The sequence below is a fragment of the Schistocerca piceifrons genome, chromosome 2 (assembly GCF_021461385.2).
Source record: "Schistocerca piceifrons isolate TAMUIC-IGC-003096 chromosome 2, iqSchPice1.1, whole genome shotgun sequence".
In the NCBI taxonomy this organism is placed as follows: domain Eukaryota; kingdom Metazoa; phylum Arthropoda; class Insecta; order Orthoptera; family Acrididae; genus Schistocerca; species Schistocerca piceifrons.
The window spans coordinates 906,813,737-906,840,250 of NC_060139.1; the positions used below are offsets into that span (position 1 = coordinate 906,813,737).

The 26,514-nt window shown below is 36.6% G+C and overlaps 1 protein-coding gene across 1 annotated transcript in view; it reads right to left on the reverse strand.

The window, feature by feature from the left end:
- Nucleotides 1–15,464: 15,464 nt before the first annotated feature.
- LOC124777905 overlaps nucleotides 15,465–26,514 on the reverse strand; it is a 34,169-nt gene continuing 23,119 nt past the window's right edge. Inside the window, exons 7-8 of the mRNA XM_047253452.1 lie at nucleotides 21,349–21,634; nucleotides 15,465–19,453 (exon numbers count right to left, since the gene is read on the reverse strand). Coding sequence (XP_047109408.1) covers nucleotides 19,278–19,453; nucleotides 21,349–21,634 — 462 coding nt within the window. The 3' untranslated portion in view covers nucleotides 15,465–19,277. The remainder of the gene's footprint in view (nucleotides 19,454–21,348; nucleotides 21,635–26,514) is intronic.

Consider the following 26,514-nt stretch of genomic DNA (forward strand, 5'->3'; position numbering starts at 1 on the left):
TGCCTTAACAGTATTCTTTATTTGGTCCTCTACATTAAGAGTCTCAATCTGTTTCGAAAGATCATCAACAACATTCTCGATCGTGTCTACTGCGGTTTTAACTCCTTTGACCTCATCAGAGATTGCAGTATAATCTTCTTTTAAGGTCGCAGCTTGTTTTTGATATTCTATCACTTTTGAATTTATCTCCCCCTTGGCTGCTTCGATTTTTTCATCTAACCGTTTTGAAATATCTTCTATTTTTGACTCTACTTGTGTGTCAATTTCTAGCCTCATGATCGTGATCTGACTGCTGATTTGGCTTTGGACATTACCCAACAGGGTATTTAAATCAGCTGTTATGTCTGCCTTTAGTTCGGCCTTTACCGAATTTAACCGTGTATTTAGGTCATTTATCTCCGTTTGCAGATCTGTTTTTACTGAATTTATGTCTGTTTTTACCGAATTTATTTCTGTTTTTACTGAATTTATGTCTTCTTTTACTGAGTTGCACAGATTTGTAAGGACCTGATTTTTATTATGCCGTCTTTCGGCCTTCTCTTTTTCTTCGCGGGCCTTTTCATCTAATTTTTCCTGCTTTTCACGTTCCTGTCTTTGCGCCTCTCTCTGTCTTTGACTTTCGAACTTGCGTTCCATTATTGCTTCGATCATTGCAGCCAAGTCATTTTTTTCAAAAGCGGGAATAGTTTGCACACTAGGACCAGCTTCTAAAACTTCGGTCGAGGCTGCTTCTGCCTCCGCTCGTGTACCTATCGCGCGTGATCGTAATGGATAGTGAGGTCCATTCGCATCACCGCTGTCGTCTGGTTTTGTTTGTGTCCGCTGTTTACCGTCAGCCATGTTCATGAATTATTTGTCAAACGTCAAAATGCTACAGATATTGTTTGTCACTGCCGTCAGTCGTTTGTCTGTGACGTAGTGCTATGGCTTACTGGGACCTAAGATAAAATTTTAACTCTGGGTAACAACTGACGTTCATTTACGCCAAGAAGACAAGATGGTTCCTACTAATTACAAACAAATGAAATATCACACGTTTTACCAGTTTTGAGCGTAGTTATCCGCCATATCGTAATTTTTTTTATGCACTGACAACAATGGTACACTTTCACTGAATTTAACTACATAGGAATGGACTATGGACAAATTGAAATAAAGCTGTTTCAAGGCAAGGAAAGACAGGTTTACGTTCTGATCAACTCGAAAGATGCTACGTCACTACGAAAGCTTGGCTACTGCGTATAAAAATTTGACTTACTATGGCTGTCTTGATAATGATACAGCTGGATACTCGCGTTTTTTGGTAATTTCATCAATCGTTCTTCTGAATTAATTAAAAGGTTTTCCCACTTCTCTTTCTCGGTTGAATTGCATCCACATGAAAAAATGAAACAGTTATTAGAACAAGCAAAGAAAATTTTTTAAACACATACATGAAATGATTTTTTGATCAAGTCCCTGTTCGGGCGCCAAGTGTAGCGTTGCTCTTGGGGGACAAAAAATAAAAAGAATTGTTACTTTTTTTTTAATGTCGAAAAAATGAATATTTTGGTGGGCCACTTGGCAACAGAATCAGGGATTTATTACACTATTATAATAACATACGTTGACCATTAAATACCTGAATAAGAGCAGCATATTGATATATATATATATATATATATATATATATATATATATATATATATATATATATATATTTGAGATCGCTCGGAAGAAACATTATCATTTCTGTGCATTTTTATAGTCGCGATGTAGTCATACTCGGATCAACGCTAAGGGACCAGAAGATTTATAGACTTTAAAAGAAATGCAACACTACACGAAAAAGTTGGTTCAGAAATAATAGGAAAACGATAATGTTCCTTCTGCCTCATGCTGCGTTCGGCCCATCAGCGTGATCGTAATTTCTGATGAAGTAACACAAAAATAATTATCATTCAGTTAAATAAGGAGATGGAATCATCAAGGTTAATTTACGAAAATAAGCACACTTATCTTTAACACACGTTTTTTTAATGCTACGTACCTTTTCATATTAAATTACAATAGATGACCATTGTGGTTAAATACTTTATACATAACAGTCAAAATGTCCTCTTGATTCTGTCTGTTCGATATCAGTTACAAGAAACTACATCTTTTGTGATTGGAAAAAATAGCAATTAGCATATTCACTCAATATTTTCACATCAAATATAAAATACAGTTGTGGAACGCAGCAAGTCTGCGTCCGCCTCTCATGGAACACAAACAGTAAAAGGTGAGGCGCGAAAAGCCTCATTTGTCTTGAAACAACAGAATTCTTTTTTTTTATACCATTAATCGATACATGTACATAGAGATTTACTGGCACCGCGCAAGAAGGGCAAAGATAAAGAATAATAGATTCTGTCGCTGCTATGCGATGATTCATTTCTTTTACTTTACAATTTTTCGATAACTTTAGGCCATCAGGCGTTTACTATTGAGCGTATATTAATGTTTGTGAGGCGAAAATTACTAATATTACAATCTCGAAAGTCTTTCGAACTGTATTGCTTAAGTGCAGTACGGGATACAAGTTCAGCGTAGTCGATTTCTTAGTTTCAATTAGCATTGCTGTCCTGTTGTTCACTTGAACTATGTATCCCCTGCTTCACTAAACCGCAAATGAAACCCGATACAAATTAAAAGCTCATTCGAAGTGTGTTGCTTAAATACAGTCCGGAATATGAGTTTGTCGTAAGGCGATTTCTTCGTTTTCACTAGCATTACTGTCCTGTTCTTCACCTGAACGATGTATCCTCCGCTTCAGTAAACTCTAAGTGGAACACGGGATACAAATTGTAGATGTGCTGTTTATTTCGTCTCCGCTATTACTAACATAAAGTAGTATTAGTTTATTCTATCTCGTGAGATCTTTTTTTAAAAAGCCAAAAAAATTCAGTAGAGTAAACTGATCCTAAGATACAGATGCTTCAGTAGCTGATAAGTGTTTTTTGGCTTTTTTTTAAAAAAATCTCACGAGATAGAATAAACTGATCCTACTTACGAATAGGTGGAAATACATGTACGTTACATTTGCAACCTGTTTCATTTTATATGTTTTGATTGTTTATTTAACCTTTGTGTTTCACTTGTCTTTTGCTGTTATGTTTTAGTTTAGTTTTTTTATTGATTGCTTAATAAAGTAGGATCAGTTTATTCTATCTCGTGAGATTTTTTTTTAAGCCAAAAAACACTTATCAGCTACTGAAACATCTGTATCTTAGGATCAGTTTATTCTATCTCGTGAGATTTTTTTTTTAAAGCCAAAAAACACTTATCAGCTACTGAAGCATCTGTATCTAATATCAAGCGATCGCTTTTAGATTCACATTCAATTAATTTAATGATAGCGCTTATTAGAACACAGAACTGCTTTATTATCTATGCCTCGAAGTGAAGACATTACTATCTATGACTAAGGAATGACGTCATTGTTCAAAGCCGACGGGTTGTATCCCCTGCTGCACTAGACCCTAAAAACTTGTACACACATCTTTTATTAACCTGACACGTTCCACATCATTACGAAGTGTCGTATTCATGATCTATGGAACAAGTATTAATCTAATCTATTCCCTCCGCAACCCAGGAGGCGGTGCCAAAGCGTAGTTAACCAGCAACGCGAAATCCTGATGTAAATGTTTTTCTCTGTTTCTCCCTACGAAAATATTAAACTCTCATAACTGGTGTATGCATGACTGGAAAATAAAATGCGGATGCATTAAATGCACATATAATAACACGATGTAAAGGAATGTAAATAAGTTACTTGTATTTATGTACAAAGGAATTTTTTTGAAGTTAACAAAGAAACTGGTACTAACCAGTAACTGTAATTGGAGAAGGAATTTTGTAGTGTTTTAGTATTTAAGAATTCTCTATGTTTGATGCAAATAATGGGTGGAGTGTCAGCCTTAGATGTAAGCCATTGTAATATGCAATGTTATGTCAAAATATTTATGTGAATTTTGTGTGTATATCGAGTCATACGTAAATGATGAACTATCGAAAAGAAAAAAAACCTGAAGACTATAAGCGATTCGCACGCCAAAGTGAACGACGAGACATGCAGTGGTACCCAAAAGCGTGTGCAATAGTGCTACGAATCAATTTTTCTGTGATGTTATGCAACGCAACGTCTGATGTATTAATCAGCAAACTACAATCTTGCAAGCATCACTTACCTTGACGTCGGTTGTTGATGTGCAGTATTCACCCCACTGAAAATGTGCATACGACGGAGAAGATCCTTCCCGGGCCGTATGAAAGGTGAATTATCTGCCGCAGCATCGGTTCTTGAAGAGTAAACACACATGCATCGCACTCACGTTGGAAAACCACGCCACAACGACTTATTCGACGGATAGTACGACACTCAGAGCGAAAATGACACTAAAAGTGCGAGTGGAATCGCGGATGACCTACCCAATAATACGTGGAACATTTAACCGTTGTTGCGCGGTCAACAAACATATTTAGCGAGCATGCGCACAGAGACTAAGCTAACAACTAATGTATAAAAGACATATGTGTATTCAACCAATCAGGCACGGTCAGGTAGTATTAAGTGGTGGATATTTGGCCATAGTGTGTCAGTCTTGCTAAGTCACTAATGCCAATAGAGCAGCTTCTCTAAATCTAGTGTTCAAGACACACGCTAGAATGTTTTGAAGAAACGAAAACTGTGTGCTTCGTCACATGCACCTTAACTCCCGGACAAAAACAGTGATGTGTAGACACCTGCTACAACTTGATTGAAATGCAAAATGTAGAAAATTTGGAAAAAACGTCACACGTGATGAGACATGGTGTTACCAATAAGAAGCTACCACAAAATAACAGAATGAAGAAATTTTCGTGAAGGCACTATAATGACATAACAGGCATTAAAGCCACTGTGAACACAAGTTGAACAACAACCCAAAGAAAGACTTTTATGACACTTTTACATGATTATAGGACCATTCTGTGCATTATATTCTAGTGTAGAAAGACTATACAGAACACCTGAAGCATTAAAAACAGCATATTAAATTTTCTCATTATCCTAGCCACAAAACTTTTTCCGTTGGTGGGGAATGTGGCACCAGATGCCTACAAATAGGTCATGCAATTCTCATTAATTATGGGTTGATGGTTTGTGGGTGTGAAACTGACACCCAACAGCATCCTACAAGTGTCGTCTTGAGCTCAGATCAGGCAAATCTGGTGACCAAGGCATCAACATTAGTTCACCATCATGCTCTTCAAACCACTATAGGATGATTCTAACCTTTTGACATTGACATTTATCTTTCTGGAAGATGCCATTACCATCGGAGAAGACAATAAGTGTCAAGGAATGCAGGTCGCCTGCAATAATTTTCACGCAATCTGTACCAGTCACACTGCTGCTGAATATTATCACTGTTCCAATAGAAACCCAGGTGAATGTCCTCCACATGAAAATACTGCCACTGGCCTGCATCACTTGCCTGCAGTGCCATTGGGTTGCATCAGTCTCACAGTGGAAAGTGTCACAGTATTTTGGCTCATCATTGTATGTTACTGTTAGTTATGTTAGTTTTGCAGGAAATAATGTTTGTGTTGCTGACTGATTTCATAGTTAACGGTTATAATGTTAGTGCAAAATTACAGCACTTTTCATGAAGCAGTAAAGAAAACAAAAGAGAACTTTGGAAAGGAAATAAATGGTCAAGAGGAAGAAAGAAAGAAAAATAAGGCTTGCTGATGAGATTGCTATTCTGTCAGAGACAGTTAGAATCATGCATCATGCTGGTTTCAACCCACCCATGGCCTGGCCCAGACAGTACATGGGTCAACCCATCTAGCTTGCTGCTATGTAGCTGACTGCAACCTGCGAGGCCAACCAAATTGGGATGAACATGCCATGGTTGCATGAAGCAATTATTTTCCAGGTACATCTGTAACCACTGCTACCTTATGTTCAGTGTCCATCTGCAATGCCCTGTATTTATCCTCTTCAATTATTGCTTCAAATAATGATACAGTGGCAGGTTGCAATGGTTTCAGTAACATATTTTAAATAAAACCACATGGTCTTACTTGCATCATTTACTTATTGGTTTTGTTACCACCTCATTTTTAGCGAATCAGTGTATATTGTTTGTGAATAAAATAATTGACAGCTAACTCATGAAATTTCTTGAAGATTTATTTATGCCATGTACATTTTTTAGCATTATAGAATTAGTAATTTGAGGTTTTTTAACCAGAATAGTACAGTTGACCATTCTGCACTCAAATGGTTTTCTTTTTCATTTTCACAAAGTCAAGCTGTTGATGAACAAAAAGTTTCTCATTTAAGGCTAGATGCCTTTTCCACCATACATAGTCTAGCCCACATTATGCAGAAACAACAATTTCTCTTCATATTCATAATCAACTTTTTATATTACAATCTACCCCTGATGTCTACAGAAAAATGCCATGAATTAGCCTTTTCACACCTATTCCACTATCTGGACTGGCATGTTAAGCTGGCCAATCACAAATCTGACTACCTTTCTGGATTAAGAGAGCTATATTCAGCAGCATACAAATGTCATTTATGTGTTAAAGAAAATCATGAATGTCTTCCTTACTTGGGATTCTAGCCACACATAATATTTTTATTTAGGAAGATACAGAGGGTCTCTCTCTACCTACAGTCCAAATCCACATCTTTGGCTGTCAACTCTCAGATTTCATTTTTTTAAATAGGTCATGGGTCAAACTTGTCTGATCGGTTCTGCTTGTATGAAAAATTCTTACATTCATAGTATTTTAGATACAGACTTAAGATTTGTTATATATTCCTGATTAAAACACATGTATCCACCGTGCTATTTTAAATTATCATGGCTTCCATAAAGAGATGTATAATCTGACAGTTTTTATATTTTGTAAAAATTTATCGGTCACTTTATATGTACTATGTCTAAAGGTAACTTTAATATTAGAACCTCTTATAATTTTCAGAATGACATTACTCACCCCACTTTCAAGATTCTATTTCGACATACTATCAAGATTTTACGTTATGATATTGAGTTAACTACAAGAAAACTGTTGGAATAGATTGAGCTAGCTCAAATTTGTAAACATAATTCTCAAAACATTTTGAACATGGAACTGAAATTTTGTAAATTTTCATACTCCCCAAAATACAAGAAAATCGTGTGTGACATGCTGAAGCTTGCCACAACCCTTCTTTACTTTTCCCTATTCAAGCCATGTCAGTTATTGACTGTTTTTTTTTTTTTTTTTGTTGCCTCGTGTCTATGCTGTACAAAGTTTTTACTAGAATTTTGACTACCAGACTGAGCACGCTTGACCTGGCTGAACCTATTGAGCAAGCTAGGCTCTGCACAGAGTTTAGTACATTTAATCATATCCTCACTGTATGCAAAACAACTAGTAGAACAAATGAGTACCATTTATCTCTTTGCATTGCCTTCATAGACTTTGAAAAGACATTCAATTTGATCAGCCACCCACCTACTTTTGAGGCTCTAACATAAGGAATAGAACTGGCATATACAACATAACAAAACCTCCACGGTGTTTGTAAATGTTATTGAAGAAACCTATTAATTTCCCACTGAAAATGGTGTGAAACAAGGTGCTTCTGTATCTCCAAAACTATTTTCAGCAGTCCTAGAAAAAGGAATATGTCAATTAGATTGGAACACAAAGGGAATCCAAAGTCTGGAAATGAGATTGCTGATGATGTTGTTCTACTTGCAAATAGTACATAAGTACTTCAAGTACTGATGAGTGAACTTGCATCAGTCTGCTCTGAAGTTGGTCAACAATTAACTACGATAAAACCAAGGTCGTGATAAATGAATGGATACCTGAGGAAAATATATCTGTTGGAAGTGTGGAATAGCAAAGGGTCACAGAATGTGTCTATCTGGGTCAACTTATAAATATGAAAAGGGAGCTGACACCAGAAATACTTTGACATATTAAATTTGGCTGGCAAGCTTCAGCACGACAATGTGCAGTTTTGAAGTCTAAGATGTTGACCTAGCTGAAGAAAACAGTTTTTGACCAATGTATACTACCAGTAATAACTTATGCCTGTGAGACACGGATATTAAATGAATTCATTGTTTGAAATTAATAGTAACCTCAAGAGGAATGGGAAGATAAATTCTGGGCTACATAGTGAAAGACAGAAAGAAAGCAATTGATATCAGAAAGACAACAAAAGTCAGTGGAATAATGGAAAGGGTGAATACCATGAAACGACAGTGGTGTGATCATGGCCAAGGGGAAGGTCACTGGACAGATGGGACAGAGTTACAAAAAACCACTGGATTGAATTGGCAATGAGAAGCTCGAGATCAGCGGAAATGGAGGAACCTGCAGGGATCCTATGTTGCACTCTAACACAAAGAGACCACATCACCAAGGGATTGAATTGGCTGATGATTATAAACTGGTTGCCACAAACAATCGCAAACCCAAAATGAGTGAAGTTTTGTACTTCATATATTATTTTTTTCTTTGGTGAAGAAGAGTGGTGTGTTTCCCATGGCATCCATGAAAAGTAGATTTCAGAATTGGGTAGAAGACTTAATGAAATTCTATTTTACTTAGCAACAAGGCACTCTGAAAATGAGAATACAGCACATTGCTGTATGTGATAAAAATTTTCCAAGTCTCTTTAGGTTAGCCCAAACAACACTAATAGTACCTGCAGCAAGTGTGCTGGCAGAAGGAAATTTCAGCCAGACAGAGCTGATTATTAGGAGAAAAGTCCACTGAGCAGTTGATTTTGCCTAACCACTACCTGGTAAGGTAAGTCTGCCTCCATAGCTGAACAGTCAGCATCTAAAACTGCCTTATTGAGTACCCAGTGCTGCCGGGGGCTTGGTAGGAGGATTAGTTCAGCCCAGTAAGATTAAATGAGAAGATACAAGAACAAGAAATGGCAGTCTGGAAAGCAATGTATTGACCCCATGCACTTCCAAACCACATCCAAATTATACCAACTGGCAGAGGATGACATGGCCACTGATTGGCATCTCTTTGATTGCAGAAATACTTTTTATAAGATTTATTTTGCATAAATTCTGCAATTTTCAGGTATGCTTTATTTAAAGAATGCCGTTCACAATTTCCATAGATATTGTGGTACTTACTGTTTTATTCTTTTTCATTTCCCCAGAGAAAAAAGTTCTGTATTAAATTATTGACAATTATTTTACAGTCTAGCAAACTGATGTTCACAAATTGATCTGTCAGCATAATTCATGACAGGGATTCAACTTAACACGTTCGCTGCCACTGTAATTGGCCTTGCGTTGCCACGTAACCAATTATTATTTTAATAGAATCTCAAACTGTATTGCTAAAAGTAATATAAAATGTATTTATTATATAAGTAAAAGATAAAATTTACTCTCGCGAATCAATTTTTTTTTTAGGCGCATTAAGGCGTCAGTGGCATATCAGGCCGTATTCTGTAGCATGTGGCCATGGACGCGCTAGTGCGTCTCGTTTATTTTTCCCGAAAATTGTGGCAGTTTAGAGTACTACATTTTTATTTTATATTCATAAATAAAACGAAAAATCCTACTGACAAACGACTTATTTATTGAACAAAAATATAGTTGAAACAGCATTCAAAAACAAACACAAGATCTTGAAGAAACTCCTGAAATAAAATGTATATCAAATCTCAGAGAAGATACAATCAAGAACTTTACCGACTACACTCAAACAAATAAGTATTAGAAGAAAACGATTTCGTGAAATACAGTCGGCAATTCCTTTCACGTGAAATAAAGGGTCCTTTTTCAATAGTCCTGCAACTTCCTCATCCTTACATTTCCCATGTGCAAGAAAACTGGCCGAGCGGTTCTAGGCGCTTCAGTCCGGAACCGCGCGACCGGTACAGTCTCAGGTTCGAATCCTGCCTCGGGCATGGATGTGTGTGATGTACGTAGGTTAGTTATGTTTAAGTAGTTCTAAGTTCTAGGGGACTGATGACCGCCGGCTGCGGTGGTCTCGCGGTTCTTGGCGCGCAGTCCGGAACCGTGCGACTGCTATGGCGCAGGTTCGAATCCTGCCTCGGGCATGGATGTGTGTGATGTCCTTAGGTTAGTTAGGTTTAAGTACTTCTGAGTTCTAGGGGACTGATGACCACAGCTGTTAAGTCCCATAGTGCTCAGAGCCATTTGAACCTTTTTTGACTGATGACCTCAGATGTTAAGTTCCATAGTGCTCAGAGCCATTTTGAGCCTTTTTTTTATTTTTTTTATATTTTTTTATGCAGGAAAACTCCCAAGAACACTAACAATTCGCCAACCGTCCATCTTTCCAACAATTTATTCGTAATAGTTCTTTGGTTCCCACAGGAAGGAATAATTCAATTACGTTTCGATTTGTTCCTTCTACAACTTTCAATAGAAATTCGTCCGTCAGCAAAAGATGAAAATAATCTAAGGGAGTGTTTCCCGTTGGTTGAATTAGCCGTCCCTCATTTTTTATAAACGGGCAATTTACCATTCCAACTGGCTCGCATTCCCATGCAACACTTGTATCAGCTGCGTTACCACTTGCTACCGCTCCTTCTGCCCTTTCCCTGTCGCTTGGATTCAAGCCATTTCTACAGTCTCATCTAAAGCAAACTCGGCTCCGTCAGACTCTACATTGGTTCCCCACCTGTCCTCCCCACTGGCCAATTCTGTTTCCGAATCGCTTTCTTCTAATATTCGTAATAATTCCGCATCCGTTAGTTTTTGTACGTTTATTGTGTCCCGTATTTTACGTTTCTTAGGTTCTGAAGGGCCCGCCGTGTCACGATTGTTTTCCATTTTCAGTCCCACAACAGAGAAAAACTGAGGGAAAAACGCGAACCGCACCCGTAAAAATTGAAAACAATACGTTCTTAGAGTGCCTGGGCAATAGACCACACCGAATGGCTGTGCCGACTAAACCGTGGTGCCTCACAACAGCTGAGTCTCCCTCCGCGCAGGCGCGTCCACGGCATGTGCACCAGTGTCGGCCGGGCGCGCTGGTGGGCCGATGGCAGCGAACGTGTTAAATTAATCTGAAACTGAAAATACAGGAAGTACATTTTTCTAAAAATGCTGATGTAAATCTCAGCCTTTGTTTCAGGGGGAAGAATCCAATCTTCTGAATATTAAAATAAGGGTCTAAATTCACAATTCCATTTTATTCTTGCTACATCAATGTGTTAAGTATCAGAATTGTCAATGACAGTCCATTTAATTAGCTAATGTCTTGAGCTACAGTATTTTATGTTTTCATTTTACAACTGTGAAAAATTTTCCCACCTGACCACGAAAATAAATTTTATAAAAACAAAGAAAATTCCACACTTACTTCCCTTACAGCCTATTCACTTGCAGCCAAAAATAGAAGGAAACATTCCACGTGGGGAAAAAAAATATATCTAAACACAAAGATGATGTGACTTACCAAACGAAAGCGCTGGCACGTCGATAGACACACAAACAAACACAAACATACACACAAAATTCTAGCTTTCGCAACCAACGGTTGCCTCGTCAGGAAAGAGGGAAGGAGAGGGAAAGATGAAAGGATTTGGGTTTTAAGGGAGAGGGTAAGGAGTCATTCCAATCCCGGGAGCGGAAAGACTTACCTTAGGGGGAAAAAAAGGACGGGTATACACTCGCACACACACACATATCCATCCACACATATACAGCCACAAGCAGACATGTGTCTGTGTATGTGCGGATGGATATGTGTGTGTGTGTGTGTGTGTGTGTGTGTGTGTGTGTGTGTGTGTGTGTGTGTGTGTGCGCGCGCGAGTGTATACCTGTCCTTTTTTCCCCTTAAGGTAAGTCTTTCCGCTCCCGGGATTGGAATGACTCCTTACCCTCTACCTTAAAACCCACATCCTTTCGTCTTTCCCTCTCCTTCCCTCTTTCCTGATGAGGCAACAGTTTGTTGCGAAAGCTTGAAGTTTGTGTTTGTTTGTGTGTCTATCGACCTGCCAGCACTTTCATTCGGTAAGTCACAACAAAGCAGACATATTTATCTTTAAATATGTCTGCTTGTGTCTGTATATGTTTGGATGGATATGTGTGTGTGTGCGCGAGTGTATACCCGTCCTTTTTTCCCCTTAAGGTAAGTCTTTCCGCTCCCGGGATTGGAATGACTCCTTACCCTCTCCCTTAAAACCCACTTCCTTTCGTCTTTCCCTCTCCTTCCCTCTTTCCTAACGAAGCAACTGTTTGTTGCGAAAGCTAGAATTTTGTGTGTATGTTTGTGTTTGTTTGTGTGTCTATCGACCTGCCAGCGCTTTCGTTCGGCAAGTCACATCATCTTTGTTTTTAGATATATTTTTCCCACGTGGAATGTTTCCCTCTTTTATATATATATTTTACGATTCAAAAAGTGTATGTGGCGTGAATAAGAATTACAGAATGCATTTACTCAGGATAGATTCTTATAATTATACCTCACAAATCAGATGTACATTGATGGGCTTATGGGCACAGCATTCTTGAAGATCTGAATCAGTGATATCACAGAACAAGAAACCAGTAGCAAATGATAGGAATCTCATAACACGTAATACAATGAGCATTCCTTCCCCCTTGGTGTAAAGTCTTTACAAACAGATTCAAGGCACATCACAGCGCAGTCAACAAGTTGGAATGTCGAACACCATAAGCAGAGTGCACAGCGGCAGGTGAGTCAACAGACTGGCCTGAAAGCCCACTGACTGTGGAGCAGTGAGCTGCACTCAGCTCGCCAACCTGATGAGCCAGCCTGTGGCCCATCAGCTTGTCAACCTGATGGGCCAGCCTCTGGCCCATGCAAAGCAAGCTAAGAGACACAGGCTAGGCAGAATCACACCTTTGCAGTGCACAATGCTAGACACAGCAAAGGGATTGTAAGATCAGTTAAACAGAAGAGATAGTGCCTTGAAAAGAGGTTATATGATGAAAACCAACACTAGTAAAAAATGAGTAAGAGAACATAGTCATATTAAATGAGATGATGCTGAGATAGTCAGATTTGCAGATGAGACACTGAAAGCAGTGGGCAAGTTTTGACATTTTTGGGAGCAGAATAAATGAAGATAGTGAATGGATATAAAATGAAGACTTGCAATAGCAATAAAACCTTTCCTGAAAAAGAGAGGTATTTTAACACCTAATAAATATTTTTTCTGGAGTGTAACCCTGTGTGGAAGTGAAAAATAGACAATAAGCAGCTCAGATAAGAAGACAAAAGAAGTTCTTAAATGACAAGGTACAGAAAAGTGCTGTAGAGTAGATGGGTAGGTTGGATATATAATGAAACACTAAATTAAATTGTGGAGGACTGCATTAAGAAGGTTTGGAAGGATGTAGGTTATGAAAGCTATGCAAATATGAGGAAGCTTACACAAGATAAGACTAGCATGGAAATCTGTATTAAAGCAGGCTCCGGATTGAAGACCACCACTACCAAGAACAATAACAGCAACCCCAACAGCAACAACCAATTTCACACTATTAAACTGAGTCTAATCTTTTCAACTATTTTTTTGGCTTATTTAATAAGTTGCTCTACCATTATTGATTGTTTCTTCTCTTTCTTCATTTTTTTACAGTACAGTTGTTGTTGGTATGATTACATAATGGTTGGTTTACGAAGTTTTCCTTGTGATACAGCATATTTTATTGAAACTATATGTATCCTGAATTAAGACTGATTTCTTCCTGCATGGTTCACTGTACCTTGATCCTATATCTCAACTATCCCTTTTCTTTTGATATTTATCCTCATCTTTTGGGGAAACCAAATTAAGACTGTTGCAGGAACATGTTTAATAGGAAACCAAATTATTTATCTACATGATACAGTCCATATCCCCTACCCCACTGTTATCCTGCAATTATTTCTTTGTATACTGCAGCTAAATCATTGTTTAGAATTTTGTTATACAATATATTTCATTAAACAATCCACTTTTTATGACGTGCTACATGTCCCCACTAACAGTGTGCTTTCGGATGTTGTGCTGAGTTGTTGCCATTTAATGCAGACTATTTTGATGACTGACCCAGCTGTCTTCTTCAGGTGTTGCAACCAGACTGGTTGGAGTCCTGGTAGTGTTTTCTTCCCCGCAGTCATTTTTCACAGAAAATAGCAATGTTGTATTTATGGCTCATGACTAGAATACTACTACGGAATCTGAATCAAACAAAACTTTATAATCCTACCCATTTGCAGATTAAAACGTTGCAAAATACTGTCAGTGAAGCTGCTATATCACAGACCCATCACCAGGTGAGGCCACTCATACCTCATATTTCAATGATCCCAAACAATTTGCCCATTCACTTTAAGCAACTTCAATTCCCAATCAGGGATTCATTGGCAATAACAATAAACATGGCTCAAGATCAGAGAGAGGGAAGAGGAGATGGACAAAGAGGTGGGAGGAGGAGGTGGACGGAAAGAGGGGGAGGAAGAGGAGTTGGAAAAAGAGAAGGGGGGGGATGGAGACGGGGAAAGGAGATAAGGATGTATATCTAATTCCCATACATATTTGGCAATTGTGAAGCACTGCCATATTTGCTAGTGTGTCACATTAATGACTCGGTACTGGTACCAGGTAAATGCCCACAAGAGTTTCTTGCTTCAAAGAGCCATTTCCCTCTGTTGAATTCACATTGATTTTATTTCTGTGACGACATTTATGGTTACTGCATACAGATGAAGACCCAAACAAACTGGACAATTCTTGAGATGGCATACAGCCACCAATGGATGTCTAATGCATGGTGATGTTGATTTATAGTTACTGGTTGAAACACATTTATTTTCTATGTATTACAAGAATGACAACTGGCATTTGCACTCCTTCATTCCTTTCTTGCTCATATTGCTGAGTATTTCCACTTTTCTTCACAAGTTACAATTATTTTCGCAGGAACATTACATAACAGTAGTGGCTACATAATTATTATTTGTGTACCATTTTTATGATTAAGCATTTTACAGTTAATCTAATCACAAAATTCCCTTAGAATTACATCTAATGATTCTCATATCTCTTTGCCCATGTTCTTGTGCAGATCTCAACACTATGTTTTGTAGAACAGCACTTAAAAGAATCTTAGTCTTCTCAGCTGTTATCTTACAGGGGAGTGATACATGTGAGTTAGAGGTCACAATCACTATTTTGCAGCTTCAATGCACAGTACACTTCTTGAAACACAATTCAACATCTTTTAGATAACATTTATGTTTGTTAAGAATGGTAGGAGACAAAGTACTGAATACTAAGTGGTATCACATTTGGTTATTTATGAATTCAGAATAGTCTTAATCTTATGACGTAATCTGCTGAAGTACCCCTTTATTATCTGACTCAGATCTAAAATTATAATAGGAAAGGAAAATGGTTTTACTGAAACACACAAATATAAAATAATGAAATTGTTTAATCGTCAACAAAGAATGTACACTACTTTCTTTAATGAAATATTTGTACACTGGTAAAAAGGTTTGTATTAAATACCTCACTTTTTACATCTGACCAAGCATGAAGTCAGTTGAATGACTAGTTACACATCACTTTGTAAAATTATGTACTTGCCTACATGAGATATGACAGTTGTGAAATCAAGTGAACATGCATTAAACAAGCTATAAAAAATAGCTAAATGTTATATCGTTTTTCTTTTACAAAACAGTACACATACAGTACAGAAAAAGAATTAACACAAACTCTTGGTACAAAACAAAATACTGGTCATTAAAAAATAAGTTTCATTTTATATCATTTCTTACATCACAATATTTCACAAATCTGAAAGTAATACTTCTTCAAATCACACATACGCAGACAAATGACAACATAACACAAAAAACAATGTGGTACTATAACACTAAGCACTCTAGATATAATCATTCTTCACCATCAATATCTCACGATGAACAACAAATCACTTGCTTTTAAGTACCAGTTTCAGATTTCTTCCAATGTTACATTTTTTTTCACACATTCTGCAATGACATTTCTCTGACAAAATCAACAAATAATAATTATTAATTTTGTATACATGCATAAGAAAAAATAGTTAACAGGATGCAATGAGAGTAGCATCTGAGCTAGCGAACCTTCATCTCTGCTTCCAATCATCTCCAAACTAATTAAGTAATTCATACTGTCTGACAGTCACAAAAATGACATATTTGAAAAGTTGAAAAAGCAAGCTACTCCATTCAACAAAATACATTTCATACTTGAATCTTCATTTATTTCTTTTAATTAATTACTCCTCATTTCTTGAAGTAATTGGGCTACCAAAATATATATATAAAAAAGATCATCATTAAGTGCATGGTACTGAGAGTCCCAGAAGAATACACTATAAATGTACAATCTGCTGAATTCTTACAAGAAGAACTCTGTGTTTCTACTTCCTTTCTGAACAAAAGTGAATATCTGTAACTCATACTGCATGAAACTTCTTAGACATCCTACCATTTTTCCTAATTTGTTGATTACAGGTTTTCTACACTTATTAGTCACACTAAATAATTTCCTACCACACACATAAAACCTTAATATGTTGGATGTAAGCTACATCTCCAAAAGGAGAGAATGAACTTACATAAAAGTTTTTCTTTCATCTAATTTCTCATACTCCACTGGAAAATTGACAAACACCTAGATTTATAACATATTTTCCGAAAATTCCACCTGTGCTAGCCATAAACTATTTCAAGTTTTCCAGTACAAACAATTTTCCACACATACAGAATAACACTGGTTGAGGCAGCAATGAAATAGATCATTTCACTTACACATAAATCTATGAATAAAATCATGCAATGTAAAACCGACGTATTCAAACTTCCACAGACTATGTGAAATGTCAGTTCTACAACAGTCTTGGATGAGCAGTATTAATGTGTGTAAAAATTAATTTACATGCAAAAGATGGAGAAAAAAAAGTTAATGGAAGAGCCTGTGCACATGTAACTTCAGATTCACAAATTAATTCTGAATTTCATTCATACAGGTTGCTATCAATTCTTGTGCCTGTAAAACAGGCGCATGCCTAAAAGTACTATGATTTAAAAGAAAAGTAAACACTGTTGTTGAATTTCATCAGGCGGTTAATACCAAATCTTCTGCACATATATAAAGTTAAGACCCCTGCTGTAGCTCACTGACAGACAGACTGCTTCACGAGGAAGGTATACGGGTACAGGAGAAATGTATAAGGCTGCCTGACTGCAGCACCAGGCCAATGCAAGCTATCACTGCTGGGAGGCCAGCATGAGCTACTTCTGACTTGCTAAATAACCTGTGATGCAGAACATATCAGACATTAAGCTGGTAAGAACAGATTTCTTTGTATAGAATTAATGTTTAAGGGGTGTGCAAGGAAATTTTGGAAAAAGTTCACACACAAAAGGTAGCTCGTACTAGACAGATGCAGGAGCCGGGCACTAACACTAACATCTGAATTTTAATCATAACGTTACATAATGACCCATAAACAAAATTGGCGCTATGCCGCAACAAGTTGTTTGGACATAGATACGTAGTACTACACATGCAAAACCAGGGTGGGTCACTAGTATGTAATACATGATGAAAAGGCCTATATTAAAAATTGTCTTGTCATGTAAATCATGGACAACATTCCATGTTACAAGGCACTGTTGTTTAAGAGGAATACAACATCTCTGAACCTTTCATCATGACATATATTGGATTCTTCTTACATAAAAAGTAAAAAAATAAACAAATTTCTTAATAATTCTGATGCAAAATTCACAGTCTTTGTAGTTATACCTGAAACTAATTAAGTACAGACAATGAAATTTTGTCATATCTGAAAAATAGTTAGTATATAATTGTTAACATTTATGGATGATAAAGTCTTCTTTCACATCACAATTTTGTTTCCAGAAACACACAACAAGTACATAAAGCATCTTCCTCTGTCCATGTATGTACTTACAGCTACACACAATCATTAAGCAGCAATTGAAGATAATGCTCAGTCCATTTATCTTTGGTGTATTCCTGTTCCCAGCTCATATAAAATTAAATATTTCTGATTATTACAATTGTGTGTGTAAAATAAAATGAAGACAACAAAATGAGTAGTAGTTTTGACAATAAACTGTAACAATGCGATTCTGAATAGAACTACACTGATCATATAAATCACACTAATTGTTTAAGTACACAAAAACAGATGAATCTCTTATACATCCACTGACATTCAACACTTTTTTAGCATATTTTGAAGCACCCAGAGTGATTATAGCTCTTTTCTCAATTTTCAGGTCACAATGGCAATGAATGTGTAACATATTATGGGAGCTAAAATGTTGACTGAAATCTGATTATACTATAGAGCGATTACAGGTACTATATATGCGTTTACAAAATGTATTATATGCAAGAATATGATATTTTAAACAATCATTACAGTATAACACTGAAATGACAGACGTTACAATATAAATCCGTGGTTTTCAAAGTAGGTAATGAGAGAAGGGCAACAAGATTTTATGGGAAGAGATGTGTCATCCTGCCAAGTAGTAGGACGCACCCATATTCTTACCACTGTAATGAATGTGTTCTACATCTACTTGTCATGCACTGCCATTGTGGACTGGAAATACAATACTATACTGGCAACATAACAGCAGGACTTCAAAATGAAACTTAGTGTACAGCACCTATTCATAGGATGTGTCATCTAATTAATCAATAAGCGTACAAGAATTTGTGTATCTACCTCCATGTCACCTCGGTTCTCTTATATGGTAGAAGTTATGACAGGAAGCCCACAAAAACACATGAAAAAATTGTTTGCAATTATGACAACAAAATAATTTACGTAACTTCCAGATCAATATGTTTTCATGCATTTAATGCACTTCAGCAATGTGGTGCCAAACAAATTTCCATTGTACAGGAAGTCTTATTTCATTGTTACTCATTAACAATGTTCATTTACCATCCCGTGATGCAGCTGAAAGCCACACATTCACACTACAAGTAAAAATTTAAATGTAAGATTATCCCAAAAAAATTTCTCCAATGTGGGAAAAATTTAAGTACAGTAATAATAATAATACAAGATACTGACTTTTTTCCTTATAGAGACTTTACGCATACAGTGACATACTGTTAATGTCATTCGACTTACACACTGTAAGAGCAACATCCATCCATTCTATTTACAGACTGTCTTTAAGTACACCTATGCCATACTGACGGAGTCCCCACGGTCACGCTCCATAGACAGTACTCCACCACAACACATAACACGGTTTTTAGTCATAGGTATTAATGCAATTAGGGCACCTGAGAAAATGATCCAGACTCCAGCCATGTAGAATGAATAGTCCCAGACACCAGTTATATCAAATAAACCTCCTGCAAAAAGAAATGCAAACATTAACATCTTGGTTTTAAAACTTAAATTTTAACCTACAAATAATCCATGTTGTTATAATATTTCCACCGACATTCTTTTTCGGACTAATTAAGAAATGTCAAGTTTTGGTGCATTGTTGACTGAAACACCAAGGGGAAGGTTTACCTGAATAACGGAAAGGTTTTATTTCTTTGTGTACAATGGTATCTCTCCTTTGTGAACTGAATTTCTTTGGGATGGGTGACTGTGATGAAAGTGTTATATGTTGTTGATGTTAAGACAGAAAGGAGAGTATGAAACCTGGAATAACATCAATGGGGCAGCCAGCCTTTACACCCTTACTCAATGGACAAACCATCATCAACAGTGTCACATATCCTGGCTCCATGAAGCAGTATAGAGAGTTCTGGGATGACACTAATGTTTTTTGTATTTACAAATAATATTTGGTAACAAGAAACTTTTTTTTCAAGTATACAACTGACTGATTCATTTATTGCCCTCACTCACAGATAAATGACAACGGATAAAATAAAAGATTATCAAATGTAGTAAACATTTTAAGTTGAGGAGAATGGCCAAAAAGGAGATTAGAACCAAATAAAGGCACTAAGAAAAAGCACAAATTTTCTCAGTATGGGAAATTGGATTTATTTACATGAACTTTTGTTCCTCATGTGTCAGTACACAGCGTACGATTGGCACAATAACATAAGTAAGGTGTCAACTTGATATTCAGAATAGTTTTGTTTATGTTGCTTTATAAAGTAATATGTTGTCTGAGTTTTGTTCAAATGGATAAACAGGAATACTTTGTTGCCATAAGATTTTTTACTTTGGACAGTTCATCACCAAAGGAGATTCATCAAAAGTTGGTGAACGTTTATGAGGAGTCAGTTCCTTCATTTTTAACAGTTATAAAATGGGTGTCTTGAAGATTAGTGTACAGCACACCCTAAATATGCAACTACAGATGAAAATGTTGGCAAAGTGTAAAATATCTCTCTGAATAATTGATGATTATAACCAAGGGAATTGTTGATATCATCAGAAGAAAGAGTGTAGTATATTTTATAATAGTTCGATTTTTAAAAAGAATCCAGTTTTTTGTGAGCAGTGATAAGTTACTGGAAATGACATAAGGGCCAACCATTTTATTCCATAAAAAGAACAGCAAAGATGTGGCTGAATGTTTGTAGCTCCGGTACGAAAAATGTAAATTTGCTGGAAAGATTATGGACAGTGTTTACTGGAGAGGGGAAAAAGAAAAAGAGGTGACTTGATAATATTTTTAGTCACATGAACAAGTTGAGAGGTTGAGGCAGCGAGCATGAGGGTATTTTGCTGACATTACAAAATAATACTTTAAAAATAAAATCTCCATTAAAAAAAAATCACATTAAAAAAGAGCATTGAGCTAAAAGAGAACTCTGTCATTATTTGATCTTCTATTGTCAAGCTGAAATTTTTTCACTTGGCCCTTGTAGAAAAACTAATAACCAGGTGCAACAGTTCTACAAAACAACGACAAAGTTTTTAACATTCTGGTCATGTGGATGTTGGTCAGATAGGGAAAAGGAACTAGCACCTGTTAACAACAGGCAAGAAAGCCACCAAGAATCCAAAATCAGGAGAGATGAAAATTACCAATGGAAATTCACTGTCTGCTGCCAAATGCATAGTTGACATTCAGTTACAGACAGACTAATTGCACAGCACTATCAAAAATAGATTTAGTCAAACAAAAATGTTTGAGAGAGAAAATAATATCAACACTCAACAAAAAAATAAGTTTTATTGAATGTGAACTACTTCCCACTGTTACAAAACTTAGAAACAAAATGCAGAACATAAAATGTGACCAGTAAACTTAACAGTAAATAATGTGACATACCTGCAATTGGAGGTCCAATGAGATTTCCAATACCCTGACACAGCAAAATAAGCCCATATGCCGGTGTGAAGCGTTCTAATGGAATCAGTTGCACAACAATGACTGGTGTAAAAGAGAACATGGAGGCAAAAAACCAACCAAAGAGGGCTGACAATATAGCAACTGGCCAGTAGTACTGAATCACAAGAGGCATCAACATTGTTACCGTGCCACATAAAAACAGGCACACAGAGTATGACTTTTGTACATTCATCCATGGTTGATCACCTGCCCAACCCAAGATAATCTGAAAAAAGAAATAAACTATAGAATTATAGGGTAAATTATTTTAGATATAAGCAATTATAGGATGACTATAGCTTTAATGCACATAACAACATGATCTCTAATACTAGCATTAAATATTTTAGTGATGGACATGGTTAAAGGTCTGCAATCCAGATTAAAAGTGTCTCTCTAAAATTTGAAATGCACTCTATGAAGAAGTTATCCCTCATTTCTTCCTCCTCCCCCCTCCCCCCTCCGCCCCTCTCCGTAGCCCCCTCACCACACACACACACACACACACACACACACACACACACACACACACACACAAAAATCAACAAGTAGAATCCTTGTGCAAAGGATAGAGAATATATGGTGATAACCCACTGTATACCAATATAGAACATTAGCCAGCATGCATATAGCAGTGCAGGAGGCAAGGCTGCTGCAATATTGAGCCAAGTGTGATGAATGTTAGCAATGCCCACTGTAATTGCACATCTTTTTCAATATCTGTGGACAAAAAAGATAATACTCATTGACATTTGCTGTAAAATGTGTGCAGTTTCTGAAAGAATTGCTATGATAAACACTGCTGTTAGTCAGTAGTGCTGTATGTTTGAGGGACCAATAAACTGGTGCAAAAGATTAGGCAAAAGAATGGATGACTGAGTGCAGTCACAGATGAATTTGCACAAAGAGTGCATCAAAGTGCCATTAACATTTACAGAATTATTAACATGAACAGATACATACAAAGTATTAACTGAAAAGTTACACTGCAAAAGTTTTGTACCCATTGGATGCCATAATCTGTTGTTGACAGCCATAAGATTTACAGAACGACTTTAGCTCTCAACTTTCTCTATGTATTTAGCTGGAAGTATTTCCTACCTCTATCACAGTCATAAAAATGAGCAGAAATGGGTTGCACATGTAAATGTCAAAAGAAAACCTGTTTCCTAAAGAGAAAGCTCCACCAATTCACTTACAAAATGCCAACAGACTTATATTTTATAGGAGTTTACTGCCACTGCATAAAAATATGAAGAGCCATCAAAATAAATGGCAAGGCATTTTTATATGAGACTTCAATCTGCTGCATGATAATGGTTGTGTTCACCCTACCACAAAAACCGAAGAGCTCTTGATGAGTTTCAATTGGGGATCATCTGAGGATTCTCATACAGCCCACATTTGGTACACAATGATTACCATACCTGCCACAATAAAAAAAGCTATTTTTCCCAGTGTTATGCCCACAAAAAAGAAGCTTCAAGATATTGTAGGATCATACTTAAGGTTGCCAGAGACAGAAGTCAATGGAAAAGGCACACAGAACATCACACGACACTAGAATAACAGTCTTAAAATCACAGGAAATTATGCTGACAGGAAACTAAAACTTGTAGGTTTAATATGAACACATTTAAAATGTCCTTACATGAGCAGACCTTTTCTTTAAAATTGCATGGAGATTACTTTCCAAATTGCTGTTATGAACTGTATAATAGCTGGACGATGATTACATTTACATTACATTATACTGATACTTGTTCCATGGATCATGAACACATTTTGTAATGATGTGGAATGTGTCAGTTTAACATAAGGGTTTTTTTTTTTTTTTTTTTACAGTTACTACTTCATACCTAAAAATTCATCTATTGGGCCACTAATCATTAGAATAAAAGTGAATGGGCCAGTCACAGAGCAATAAATTGAAAGTTTCTCCTAACAAAAGTGAGAAAAAAGATCTAACAAAACACATCAAATTATTTAAAATTAGCAGTAAACTTAATCCAACCACCAGCTAAAACAGAGTGCAGGCCTCTAGATAAATTTATGAGTATCTACTCAGCAAAAAATAAAAAGTGCTACATGAAAATGTAGCATACTGAAATTTGCATGTCTCAATGCCCCATAATTTTTAGTCCTACTGCTAGAGTAAAAAGATGTGTGTAAAAGTACCAAGTTGTGTATATGGATGAGACAAGCCCACTTGTATGGTACATAAACACAAGTTGTCCCTACACACACTGGCACAACTTTATACGCTACAAGGTTTTTCTTCACTTATTCATTGTGATCTGTAGATGCTATCAAGTATGGAAACATTCAGGGATTTGGAATGAGTCAATGTGTACATTAACAAGAGACAAGTAAATAGAAGAAACATAATTCACCCTCATAGCAGCTAAATCTAATCATGTAAATTAGAAAGAAAGCTGCTACTTTGAAGAAAAAAACTACTGCCCCCTCAGTAATACCAAATAGCCCTTGCTTATATATTACTGGTAGCTTAACATTTATTTGATTGCGTTAGATACGGAGTCCTGTTTATAGCACATTACTATCTGCCACACAGCTTCACAACGAAAACTGGTAATCAACATGAAACTAACAGAACGTTTCAGTCCCCGAATCTAGATATAGATAATACGCAAGATGCACAATGTCCTGCTTTACACAATACTACATCTGCTTGCTCCTATTGAGAAATACTTTATTTACTTTAGATGTACTGCCCTATAAAATAATTATATAAAACAATAGGAAGTGCAAAATAAGTAAAATAGTCAGTGGGTCAAAGGAATGAGAGATATTCGAAGAACAAGATATACTGGGTGACTAAGAAAGTTCTGGTTGTGCACCCAACCAGCATGCAATGTAGAGGCACAGTTGTGGTTGTGTGTGTGTGTGTGTGTGTGTGTGTGTGTGAGAGAGAGAGAGAGAGAGAGAGAGAGAGAGAGAGAGAGAGAGAGAGAGAGAGACTGAGGGAGGGGACACGCATATGTTTATGTGAATTTTGTGAGTACAAATTTATACTCTAGCATGACAAAGGATTTATTATGCAAGCTGACAATTTTTCTTTTTCTTTTGTATATGCTGATCAATGGCTCAAAACATACATTGAATGGAGCAATTCAAGTAGTTTATCTGTGTTTTCTTCATTTTCCAACTTATTCTGCTGGATGCCAAGGAATTTTACACATACAGTTTCATTCTGTATATGACCATTAATGTCTACCTCACAAGCTATCAAGTCATTTTCCTAGTTTTAAATTGTTTAACATGAGTTGTACAAGATAATATTGTGAATGTTTGTTGTGTACCAGTTCTAAGTCTCTTCAGTTATTATCACAGCTGTGCCTCATTATGTTGATAATAGAACTTTTACTAGTATGCTTCTGCCATCAGTGAACTTGACTGTTTTCGGATCATCCTTTAAAGTTATCTTGCATAGCTTAAGAATAAGAGTGGGCCTAGTACCACTCCTTGGGGGTCTCCACATGTAATATTCCCCCATTGTGTGGTTAGTTTCACGATGACACAGCCTGTGAATGAGATTTATGCTTTCTGTAATGGAGTGAGGACTCCGGAAGGACTCCACCCGTGCATGAGGGAGCCATTACTGCCATTGCCGTATAGACTTTTGGGATCTGCACAAGAAACAAACTGGCAGGGTCTAAAAATAATAATGATACTTGTTTACCTTCACCAGGAATTCATTTGCGAGGCTTTGTATTGTTGTCCATGTTGAGAATCTTTTGTGGAAGCTAAAATAGAGACAAAATTAACAAGTCCTCTTCAGTTAAATTACTCAGTGCTCTATCTTAAATCAATTTCTCAGATGTTTTGAAAAGACTGGAAGGAGTGGACCAGATATGTATTAAGAAGTGCTTTGCTTACATTCAGTTTTATAGAGGGGTGTTACTATAGCTAATACGTCGATAACAAGATGTGAGTCATTGATTGATTAAAAAGATAGCTTAGGGGTAATCCTATGAGGTCAGCATAGGATTTTAATACTCTGATAAAAACGCTATCATAGCCAGCAGAATTATTATTTTTTTTAACAAGTTGTCCTTTTAAAACTTAATCTCTGTTGCTTACAGATATGTAGACTTAACTAGTTGTTGTGAGATTTCTGTTGCAGTGCTCATGATGGATCAGTTCAAATTACACCTATCAAACATGTGAAGTTTCATAATACTGCCTATGATATGTAAGTCAACTGACAATACTTGCAACATGCTTTGGAAGTTTGACATTTCAAAAAAGGCTCATGTATTACACTATTTAGCAATTCTGAGAGACTGAAACAGAGGCAGTTTCCTCCATGCAGGAGATCCCGCATATAACATGTGCACCACAACTGGTTGAAGTACTAGTGTCTCTCATACAAAGAGTCTTGGTAATGAAATCATATCCAGAATATCTATGTCTTATATGCTAAACAGTGATGGAACTGTGTGTCAGAAACTGAACCTTGTTCCATTCACATGCAAGTTTAATGTTTTAACTGCTGCTTTTGTAGAAGTGCTCAAGATGTTTAAACAGCAGAGCTCTTATTTAATTATTATGCATTAAATAGGAATTGATTAACCATTTGCAATGATTATATGAGTTCCCCTGTGTGACGCAGTTACAGTACTCAAAATCATAAAGTACAAATCACATGTTCAAAAGATTTTATGAACAATGGCCAGAGGGCCCACTATCTTTAGTCAAGCATGATGAGAGGAGAAGGCAATTAAACAGTCCGTAGCTGAACACCCTTTATGCAAGTATGGAGTTAAGAGTACAGCAAAAGTTTGCAAGGAAACAAACTCAAGAAAACCTTTTAAAAGCACCACAATTACATTTTAGATGATATTCAATACCAGAAAAGAAAACCTGGACAAAATAATACGAGCACCCACACAACATGGCACACAGCCACCAGTGGCATCTGTGGCATCCTTTACCTAGGTTTCAGCCCAAATAATTGAGCCTTCTTCAGAAGATATGCCTGAATCTATAATCTGTCTAAGAGGGCATGGTCTAGAAATGAAACTAAAACAGCCTGAATAGGCGAAGTCATATTTCAAAAATGCGGTACATAAGTACTAAGTC